The following is a 12001-nucleotide window of genomic DNA, read 5'->3' as shown; positions in this document are numbered from 1 at the left end:
ACTCTTTCAGCAAAACAAATTAAACCCATTTGTAGGAGGTACACAGGCCTCTGGTACAGAAAATATGAGTTCTTCCGGTAAAAAAAATATATTGGTCAAAATTGGCTATATGGCACGAGGTGTTAGTACCATATAGTAGTGTTGAACCCACGGTATAGTTCAGTGTTACTATGATCTCTAGACGTGACAAAAGTGATTGGGATTAATTAAAAGGTCGGCCGCTAGGTTTGAGTAATGTCGCCACTTATAGGCGCTCGCCGTGAGACTCCTCCCATACCAGAGCTGGTCGTATAGGTGTTCACCTCGCACTCGAACCGGGGAACGTGTTTCCGGCCACCAAATCTTTACTGACATTCTCGAATATTTGTGTTTATTGTTATTATCATTTGTTGATGGCTTTAAAAAAAATGTTTCTTTATAATCGCATCGTTGTTCTTGGACTTACTTTGGTAAACCTCTCTGGAATAGTGTGTATTGGTGAGGAGGTTTTTAATGATGACATACTACCCGGGGGAGAGCCCGAACCCACAGATTTCCTCCTTGGGTTCTACAGACGTCTGCTCGGGGGAGGGTCACTCGAGAACGCGTCAGGCCACGGGAGAAGGACACTGGGTGTGGCGCTTTCTAACTCTGTGAGGAGCATACACTCAAAAGGTAAGCATTGATATTAAACAAATCCGCAATACATCAGCCGAACATAAGCGTATTAATTGCAAAGATATAAAGAAAAATCTCCAAAAATGTTGGCCAACTTGGCGTATTACACCGGTACATTTATAAAGACATTGCTCTAGTTATTTGCGAGGGGGGGAAATGTTTTTATCAATATTGAATGAGCGATTAGTGAAATGGGATATTGAAAATTTTATCCTAATAGATACTCAGTTAGGTTTTATCTTGACTGTAATGTTCCTTCAGAAGCTACTCGTTGTCAAGATGACTATGAAATTAAAAATGCTAAAGCTATATAACTTCACAACCATTCAAGCGTTTGTTTTATGGATAACCATAAGCAGCCGGGGTCGGTATTGGATGGTAACTGTATATGGAGTAATCACATGGAATATATACAAAAGTACCAAAACATAAACATGCACTGCGCAAAGTTAACTATATATATATTAATAGTGAGTAACGTGTGGTATATAGATGCTCCTTTGTGGGCGTCGTCCTCCCGGTCACCAGAACATGCCCCCTATAACTGGTGATCAGAGTTTACACCTAGTAGCAAAGAGAACTAACGGATTGCTAGTCCATCATCAGTAAAAGCAACATTACTCGGCAAAATACTGCTCGATTTTACATTGTACCAAATTCATAACTATCTAATACTATGTCTGTCCAGTGGAAATCAGGTAAGGAGATAATTTATCCCGTAAAACGCCTGTGTTACTTATCTTATCCGTTTTGCAGCGACACATTTCAATAAAAATCAATTATGCATACATTGGCAAAATAATCCAGCACTCAGCTCCAAACGAAATTTCAGCAGCAATTCAATCAAAATTAGCAAAATATTTATTTGATCGGTCATCATTTGGCCAAATTCATTATTGAACAATCAATCTTCAAAAACGGATTATATAAGTTACAGCGGCGTTTTACGGGANATTCATTTAAAGCTAACTGTAAACCATCTGGTGTTTCTGAAAACAGGACAGTATCATCGGCATATAAGATAATGAATAGTTTGAGATACACTCCAATGTTATCAATACATAATTTGTCTATTGTTTGAAGATAAATTGGATAAATGTATTTCACGACGTGTCTCCCACTGAACAGACATAGCTACGTCGGTAAAATGTCCACGGTATCTTCTCAATGTTCAAGGTGGCCGAAGTTATGTTTCCCTTCAAGATAGTGTCTAACCGAATAATGTTGATTTTACATATGTTTTATATTTGATTTGTCACTGAGCTCTGGGATAACCCTATATTTTAGTAGATTATCTTTTACTTCGCAAGTACTTTTTTGGGGTTCAAATCAAGATCAAATATCGATTTGATCTAGTGAAACAGAATGTCATTGGATTCAACAAATTATGATCAGTTTTAAAAACAAACATTCATCTGAAAAATGTGTTAAAACACTAGATATCAATTGTTTGCAGAACTAGTTTTCGGCCTTGTTGAAAATGTGAATTTCTTGCAACGCAACGCTAAATTTTCACCTTTTTCACATTATATTAATCACTTAGATTGTCACTGTGACGTCATTTTTAATTATAGCAAGTTTATTTTTTCTGTACAAACTTATAGTGTTTCATTAATATTATGAAAGTTATATGGGAAACCGAAAAATTGTACAAAAGAGGTATTTTGTTATTGAATATATCAACTGAAGCCGTTTTGTTTTTTATGCCCGCAAAGTTGAAAAGTAAAATAGTAACAAGTAATAAAATGGGGGGGAAAACCCCCCAACACAAACAGAAACACAAGAACCCCATTTGTTGGCTGTTATTCGAAGAGAAATGCGTTTTCTTTCATTCCATTGAATAATGATAAAAAAAAGTTATTCATCATTTATATCAATCGAACCAAGTGTTTTTTAATTTAAAAATAAGGATTAAGTGTAACACAAACTACTTATCTGAGATCAAGGTATAACTTGAAGACGTTTTACTTCCGTAATATAGAAACTAAAATATTCAAACGTGACACATTACCAAGCAGTGCGCTAGGAAACAAAATGCATTTAGAAGTAGAGAGAAATACAAAGTTCCCACTTATTGCAATGGTTGTAGCAGATTTATGTTGGTCGCGTTTGTGTCACCAAGTTAGAGGCGTAAAAAAACAGGCTTACACATAAACAAATCGGTGTGAACCATGTGTCAAAACAGTGAACACTAAAAAAGACAGAAGATGACATAAACTGTACCCACCTGTTATTATGCCACCTATGTATGAAGTGTTCGGTGTAACGATAGTGTCGATATAAAATACAACAGTTATTTCATACTGCGTGCCTGTAAGGAGACGGCACACAACCAAAGCCCCAATTCTGCCGGTGGTTCCCACATTAGTCGCCTTTTACGATGCAGTGTATAGCAGCAGGTGTATTCTTTTATCATTCCCCAACATGCAGGGGTGATGTATGTTGACCAACAATAGCGGGGAAAAACGAACACACAAACATACCTTTTTTGTATTTTTCTTTTTCTCATAATTGCCCTCCTCTTTAAATAAGGTGTATGTCTCGAAAAAAAGTTTGTAGAACATTTTGACTTTTCACATGAGCAGATCCTTAAAATAGGTACCTAGAAGATCTATGTGAAAATTACAACTTTTCGGCAAGATTCACAATAATCACAAACCAGCCTACCTAACTTCCCTTCTTAACCTCAATGCTGATAACGCCTCCGTAGCTAATTACCGACTGTAACTAACAAACTCGTCCGTTTTCCACTCTACCACCCGACTTTGGAATCAGATCTAGATATAGGAAATAGCGTTCATACACAGCGTTTAAACTCGATAGGGTGTAGGATAGGGAAAATCCATCCGAGGGTTTTCAAATTTGAAAATCGCGATGGTGCAATTTCCCTATCCTACATCCTTGGGCATGACAGAGTATTTTTCTCTCATTCCAACTACCAGAATAAGCGCAAAAAGCATGAAAATGCGTTCGAACTGTCTACCATTTAGAAAATATTATTTTTTCCCCTGAGCTTTTTAAATGAAAACGAATCATACAGCCGGATTAAGCGTACCCCATATTTGAAAACATTGTTTGCGCAAAAAAAAGATCTAATCATTCTCATATGTACGGTATATATATATCGTAAAAGGTTTTAATTCCATCACGTCAACTTTTTCGCATTGCGGCAATGGAATTCGTGACGTCACGTCATTGTTGAGCCATTGTGACGTTACGTCACGTGAAATGGGGTGTAAGATAGAAATTTCCTACACCCCTTTCTTACCCTGGACAGCTCTATCTTACACACACGGAAATGAGAGAAAATGATCTATCCCGTGATAGCACGAAGGAACTCCGACAATGTGGGTATCTCCTTGAAGATACATATCACATGCAGATCAAAGAATTACATTGTATCGCGACTCAATTAATTCATACCACTGCAGCTGTTATTGTATGGTAGTTTGGACACACCACAAGGAAATGAAACAGTATGTCAACTCACGCAGCAATATGTATGGTCGAGGTACATTTTTGTATTTTGTATGTCTCCCTCGCCCCTCCCCTCCCAAATAACCCCCTCTCTGTTCCCCTCCTCAGTAGTTAAAATATTCCACTTATTGTCTATAATTATAAATGTTGATAAGGAAAGTCATCAATTAGTTATAATGTTTAAGTCGCGTTATCTAATTAAACACTCATTAAACACTCATTAAACACGTGCTATATACCTCTGATCAGACGTATCTGTGTTATAACATAAACTGACAGCAGGTAATAAGATGGGACACCAACGTGTAATAACAAGTGTGATACTTTCTCGACTTTGTCTCGGTCAATATTACTTCATCAGGGTTATATAACCACATATTCACCTCATCAAAAGTCCATAATTGATAAATATCATGATGTGATAACCTGTGTGATACCACCGTTTGGTAGCTACTATAACACCTTGATGTGTTCAACATACATGACGTTGAGTGCATAGTTTTTCAAATAAAAATGCTCGTCACAAAGGTCCTTGAGAATTGTCTGTATTGAAATGGTTCTAGTTTTTATATTCACTTATAAGTTCAAGTACTATTTCCTTATGTTGATTTAACATTTCAAACGTCCCCAGAAACATGGCTACGCTGTATTATTTGCTGAACAATAAATACATTAGGAACAAATCCAGCAGGTCTGATTCAGTCAACATTAGTACATTGCCATGCTGGAGTGGGGCCTGAGTTGTGAACGAGCTTACGTCGGAGTGATAACCAGCTCCCTACATCACACGATATGTTTGTCCATCTTAGAGCCCCATGTATCCCCCAGCATTAACGCCCTAGCCGACATGATATGTTTGACAAACCTTATACCCGGGGTATCAATGTCAGGCCTAGGGGTCATTATTGAGTTGTCTGGCGGCAACGACAACAAGCTTAATGCCGTGAGATAAGGGATGCGAGGGATTGGAGGTGTGGGGGAGGAGGAGGATTACCCCATCCCCCAGGCTTATACAGGACGGAAAGCTCCTTCTGCTTTATCTTTTATTGATAATACTCGTTTAATTACTCCGTCGTAAAATAAAAATGAAGGTAAATCACTTCCTTCTAAAGTGTTGATCCCATTTCAATGTTGTCTACGGCTGTTTTGTTCAAGTGTGATAAGTTTCATAAATCAGGTAAAGTTAAGAAAATTTCTTATATGTTTAAGATTTTGGTATGATTTTAACAGGATTTAGGGCTGGACGAGTGCTGATAACGCTTAAATCGGGCGGCATTTGATTTCTGCAGAATCTCGTTGTATTGATGGTATCACTGTTGTCATCATAAAAAAAACACAGCAAGAAAGTGGGCTATAGCTGAAAGGGTGTTTAGATTTACGATGTTTGTTGGCTTATAATAATAACTTTAGATTTCCTTTAGTATGACTAAGGGAGAATTATAGATTGGACAGGACAACACGAACGCCTCATTGCTCTCTGGCATATGATAGCTTCTGCGGAACAATTACATAATATAAAAAGTACTGTCTGTATCAATAAAGTAAGATATGTTTTACAATAATATTGATATCAAATATCAATATGTCACCAAATTGATCATTAACCTAGATCCATTTGACATGTTTTTGTTCCTACCTGTTAACAATACCAAATGCCCGTACAAACTTATCAAAGGTCAGATATCGAATTGCTTAATGTTATTGATCGTCAAAGTATTTTCATTATAATGCCAAAAATCGACCATTATAAGTGATTTCTGTGACTTGCTGAATTGTAAATAAAGCACCTCTTTTACTTTTACATCTGAAACGATTAGAAGGAAGGATTCACTATAATAAAGGCTACAGTAACAATGTCGGCCACAGTGAGAGTCAGTAACAATGTCGGCTACAGTGAGAGTCAGTAAAAATGTCGGCTACAGTGTAACAATGTCAGCTACAGTGTAACAATGTCGGCTACAGTGAGAGTCAGAAACAATGTCGGCTACAGTGAGAGTCAGTAACAATGGCGGCCACAGTGAGAGTCAGTAACAATGTCGGCCACAGTGAGAGTCAGTAACAATGTCGGCGACAGTGAGAGTCAGTAACAATGTCGGCTACAGTGTAACAATGTCAGCTACAATGTAACAATGTCGGCTACAGTTAGAGTCAGTAACAATGTCGGCCACAGTGAGAGTCAGTAACAATGTCGGCTACAGTAAGAGTCAGTAACAATGTCGGCGACAGTGAGAGTCAGTAACAATGTCGGCCAAAGTGAGAATCAGTAACAATGTCGGCCACAGTGAAAGTCATTACAATGTCGGCGACAGTGAGAGTCAGTAACAATGTTGGCTACAGTGAGAGTCAGTAACAATGTCGGCCAAAGTGAGAGTCAGTAACAATGTCGGCAACAGTGAGAGTCAGTAACAATGTTGGCCACAGTGAGAGTCAGTAACAATGTCGGCCAAAGTGAGAGTCAGTAACAATGTCGGCAACAGTGAGAGTCAGTAACAATGTCGGCCACCGTGAGAGTCAGTAACAATGTCGGCTACAGTAAGAGACAGTAACAATGTCGGCGACAGTGAGAGTCCGTAACAATGTCGGCTACAGTGAGAGTCAGTTACAATGTCGGCTACAGTGAGAGGCAGTAACAATGTCGGCCACAGTGAGAGTCAGTAACAATGTTGGCTACAGTGAGAGTCAGTAACAATGTCGGCCAAAGTGAGAGTCAGTAACAATGTCGGCTACAAGTAGAGTCAGTAACAATGTCGGCTACAGTGAGAGTCAGTTACACTGTCGGCTACAGTGAGAGTCAGTAACAATGTCGGCCAAAGTGAGAGTCAGTAACAATGTCGGCAACAGTGAGAGTCAGTAACAATGTCAGCCACAGTGAGAGTCAGTAACAATGTCGGCTACAAGTAGAGTCAGTAACAATGTCGGCGACAGTGAGAGTCAGGAACAATGTCGGCCACAGTGAGAGTCAGTAACAATGTTGGCTACAGTGAGAGTCAGTAACAATGTCGGCCACAGTGAGAGTCAGTAGCAATGGCGGCCACAGTGAGAGTCAGTAACAATGTCGGCGACAGTGAGAGTCAGTAACAATGTCGGCTACAGTGTAACAATGTCAGCTACAATGTAACAATGTCGGCTACAGTGAGAGTCAGTAACAATGTCGGCCACAGTGAGAGTCAGTAAAAATGTCGGCCACAGTGAGAGTCAGTAAAAATGTCGGCCACAGTGAGAGTCAGTAACAATGGCGGCCACAGTGAGAGTCAGTATCAATCTTGGCCACAGTGAGGGTCAGTAACAATGTCGGCTACAGGGTAAGAATGTCAGCTACAATGTAACAATGTCGGCTACAGAGAGAGTCAGTAACAATGTCGGATACAAGTAGAGTCAGTAACAATGTCGGCTACAAGGAGAGTCAGTAACAATGTCGGCTTCAGTGAGGGTCAGTAACAATGTCGGCTACAGGGTAACAAGGTCAGCTACAATGTAACAATGTCGGCTACAGTAAGAGTCAGTAACAATGTCGGCCAAAGTGAGAATCAGTAACAATGTCGGCCACAGTGAGAGTCAGTATCAATGTTGGCCACAGTGAGGGTCAGTAACAATGTCGGCTACAGTGAGAGTCAGTAACAATGTCGGCTACAGTGAGAGTCAGTAACAATGTCGGCTACAGTGAGAGTCAGTAACAATGTCGGCTACAGTGAGAGTAAGCCTGCTTTCCTCACGTTATCGTTTAGATTTTGGTCGCTATCGTGTTTTCTTGCTCAGAGATCACTTCACATCAAGCTTGTGATAATTATAGATCTTTGCTATATTGTTCTGTTAGAAGAAAGTTATCAGCGGAAATTAACTATAATAATAGACGTTTGTCACGTGACGCCTTGTTTCTTGTCACCAGCAAGCCACAGGGACATGAGAATTGGTTACAGCTATATCTGGACCTAAACTAAGGTGTTCAGAGTAATTTTACAAGTTTTAGGGGGTTTAGATCGATCGCAACAAGCCGTTGTCACAGCCCATACCATAGCTAGCGCAGCCGATGGTGATGTTGTGCCAGCTTCACGTGGGTGTATGAAGCAAATTTGTCTAGAATAAGTCTCATACGACTTATTATTTTATTGTGATTCCTCTTGTTTAGCTGGAAACTCCCATGTTATATGACGCGCTAGTTGGCGCCATGTGTGGGCATAGGGATTATATAAAAAGGAAGATTTGAGGTAATAAACAAAGCGGATTTTACTTTAAAAGGGACTTGGAATGGTTTTCATTTATCCTTTTCCGAACGGTTGGACTGATTGGACCAGAGTTGTTCGTTTAAATCAAATACACTATTGACTTTATATTGTTTTCCGTTTGATTTCGCTGAGCCTTGTTAGATCGTTTTGGGGTTCATTTTACTAGTGCATTATTTATTAACAACACAGTTTTCACAAAAGGAAAGTTTGGTTTCAGATACGAAACACACTATGATCATATCTGGTACGTACATATCATAGGTCACAATATCGTATGCTTAACTTCTCATATAACGATAACATTGTCTCCAGATGTCACAACACTGATTTCACGTTTATGCGATATACCACTCGATGTTTGAGTGCGGTGACATATACATTGAAACTTTGAAGCTGATAGACGATAAACCACACATTTGGGAGTTATCTCCCGTTGAACGATCCTCATGGTTTTCACCAAGTACATCACCGTTGTCGACTTCATACCATATTAGTCTTCGACTACTACTGAAAATAAAAATATTTTTCTTTTTGAAACAATTATGAATTTCTTTGGTGTCCATTCATTTCATCATATGCTTTGGGTAATGTCAGAGGTACAAAGCTGCTTCAGACATATAAACACATACATAATGTAAATCAAACCTTTACCTATTTTTCAAGAGATATTTCTTGTTTGACTTGCATTTGAAACGGGGAAGGCATGCACTTACAATTGCTTTGTATGTGAACGGTTTGTTGGACAATACCATACGCACGCACGTCAATTATTGGGCAATAATGCATGGTTATAAATCTAGCCATTTGGCTTTTTGTAATCTTCGTAGAAAAAACCCAATAATTAAACAAAAACAACCTTTCAATCGCTTAATCAGATCTTCACCGTAAGCAGAATATTGTCTATTCTTAATATTTTACACACGGCTCATCATCCTAACATTTTATTTTACAGATGTGGTATCATGGGATAGTCACCAGGAAATACACTTCCGGATCCCGAAACGATCGCACACAGAGCAGTTCCACCAAGCGGAAATTCGGATAAAAACGAAGCATCTGCAATCCTTGAAGAAAGGGGTAGTACTGGAGATACGAAAGAATATGAACAAGATCAGGACGACTCTCTTTAGACATAAACCCTTTATTGACGGTCTGGACACCGTGTGGGATGTGTCGTCAGCCATTACGCCATGGATGAATGGTTTTCACGGACAATTTGACATTACGTTTGCATACGAGGTGCCAGGAACCGTGTCAACACTAAACAATCGCTTAAACATCCTTAAAGGGCTACGAGAATATAATAAAAGCAAATCAATTCTAGTCTTGTTTTCAAAAGACACAGATGTTATGAATGTATTTTTTAAACAGGCTGGCTTAAGACCAACCAACAGTACAGAAAATAATTATTCACGTGCCAAGCGCTCACGTCGTGAAACCAAAAAGTCAAACCGAACCAACAGGAAACGAAAATTGTGTCAAGTTCGAGACTTTGAAGTTGACTTTAATACAATAGGGTGGGGTAAATGGATTGTGCATCCGAAACATTTTAACGCTAAAATGTGTAAAGGAATTTGTCCTTCTCCGATCAAGGACAGCCTATCACCTAGTAACCACGCGATGCTTCAAGGGATGATGCGAGCGAACACTCGTGGGAAAAAAAGAAAGGTATCCATGCCGTGCTGTGTGCCCACTAAACTGAAACCACAGAGTATGCTGTATTACGAAGGAGAGGAACTTGTTGTCCGCCATCACGAGGACATGGTTGTAGAGGAGTGCGGTTGTCGCTAGTGGTGGCAAGAGAGTGTGGTTGTCGTTAGTTGTCAACAAGGAGAGCGGTTATCGGTAGTGGTCGTCGAGGATTGTGATTGTCGGTAGTGAATCGTGCGGTATGTCAGTAACAGTTGAAGAGACGTGCGGTTGTCAGTGATTGTCTAAGAGAAGTGCGGTTGTCAGTAACAGTCGTAGAGACGTGCGGTTTACGGTGATTGGCTTAGAGACGTGCGGTTTTTAGTAACAGTCGTAGAGACGTGTGGTTGTCAGTAACAGTCGTAGAGAAGTGTGGTTGTCAGTAACAGTCGTAGAGACGTGCGGTTGTCAGTGATTGTCTTAGAGACATGTGGTTGTCAGTGATTGTCTTAGAGACGTGCGGTTGTCAGTAACAGTCGTAGAGACGTGGTTGTCAGTGATTGTCTTAGAGACGTGTGGTTTTCAGTGATTGTCTTAGAGACGTGCGGTTGTCAGTGATTGTCTTAGAGACGTGCGGTTGTCAGTAACAGTCGTAGATAAGTGTGGTTGTCAGTAACAGTCGTAGAGACGTGTGGTTGTCAGTGATTGTCTTAGAGACGTGTGGTTGTCAGTGATTGTCTTAGAGACAGCTTAACACGGAACACAGCTTAACACGGAACATACCTTAATACGGAACACAGCTTAACACGGAACATACCTTAACACGGAACACAGCTTAACACGGAACAAACCTTAACATGGAACACACCTCAACACGGAACACACCTTAACACGGAACATACTTCAATACGGAATATATTGTAACACGGAAACTAAGCAGCCAGCAGGCTGGTTCTGCCATACCTTCAATTCACATGTATTTATAATCGTTTTGAGCTGAAAGCTCTAAATATACTTTCGTGACCAGCAGGCTGATTTACGATACATGAATTTTCTCAATTACTTGGTGCATGTTATGCACTTTTACATGTTATTTATTAAATAAAAAATCTTTGTTTTTGTTTATGAATGCGTTGTTTGTTTTTAATTCTTTATAAAGATGTAAATATATATATTACATTTGACATAATTCAATGGATTTTCACGGGATGACTTTTCAAACTTTTCATGCATCTCATATTAAGAATTTTCTTTAAAGTTGATATGAGAAATACCACTTATTAGCGAAGAATTTCAGGCTATGACATTAAAAACAGTGTTTAGTCGAGAAATAACCGAGTACAACAGGAGTAGAACACGGTAGGTTAGCCCATACTGTACAATCTCTATTGATGGTGTCCTCGGTTTGGTTCGAGTGATATAGATCGTAAACGTTCTAGGGCGCGTTTTGATAGTTTAAACTTTTTTTTATCTTGCATTCTAATGTTACTATAGAAAAAACTAACTAGGTCTGGAATTGTCTGTATACGAAAACAAACAGATCGCACCTTCTTCGAAATTGTTCTTCAAAAAGACACCAATTCATGCGTACATAAATTATAGTGACAAATAAAGCAAGCCGTATAAATACTGGGGATAGCCCAACGTGTTCCTTTAAGCCCAACGTGTTCCTTTGGCTCTGCATGTGGATATAGTCCATCGTGTTCCTGTAGTTCTGCATGTGTATAGTCCATTGTGTTCCTGTGGCTCTGCATGTGGATAGTCCAATGTGTTCCTGTGGCTCTGCATGTGGATAGTCCAATGCGTTCCTGTGGCTCTGCATGTGGATATCCTATTGTGTTCCTGTAGCTCTACATGTGGATAGTCCAATGTGTTCCTGTGACTCTGCATGTGGATAGTCCACTGTGTTCCTGTGGCTCTGCATGTGGATAGTCCAATGTGTTTCAGTGGCTCTGCATGTGGATAGTCCAATGTCTTCCTATGGCTCTGCATGTGGATAGTCCAATGTGTTCCTG

At 39.6% G+C, this 12001-nt stretch overlaps 1 protein-coding gene across 1 annotated transcript; it reads left to right on the top strand.

Annotated features, from left to right (window-relative positions):
* The first annotated feature begins 291 nt into the window (after positions 1-291).
* Positions 292-11050, top strand: LOC110458092 (nodal homolog). Its single transcript, XM_021509659.1, has 2 exons — positions 292-654; positions 9310-11050. The coding sequence occupies exons 1-2, from the start codon at positions 393-395 to the stop codon at positions 10146-10148; spliced, it is 1101 nt and encodes a 366-aa protein (XP_021365334.1). The 5' UTR covers positions 292-392; the 3' UTR covers positions 10149-11050.
* The last annotated feature ends 951 nt before the right edge of the window (positions 11051-12001 follow it).

The sequence above is a fragment of the Mizuhopecten yessoensis genome, unplaced genomic scaffold (assembly GCF_002113885.1).
Source record: "Mizuhopecten yessoensis strain PY_sf001 unplaced genomic scaffold, ASM211388v2 scaffold9425, whole genome shotgun sequence".
NCBI lineage: Eukaryota > Metazoa > Mollusca > Bivalvia > Pectinida > Pectinidae > Mizuhopecten > Mizuhopecten yessoensis.
The sequence above is the reverse complement of the archived record's forward strand: the minus strand, read 5'-3'. Positions and strand labels throughout refer to the sequence as shown.

Coding starts and splice junctions, on each gene's coding strand:
- LOC110458092 (XM_021509659.1), top strand. CDS start 393: ATGGCTTTAAAAAAAATGTTTCTTTATAATCGCATCGTTGTTCTTGGA. Junction 655..9,309: donor GAGGAGCATACACTCAAAAG/GTAAGCATTGAT, acceptor TTTATTTTACAG/ATGTGGTATCATGGGATAGT.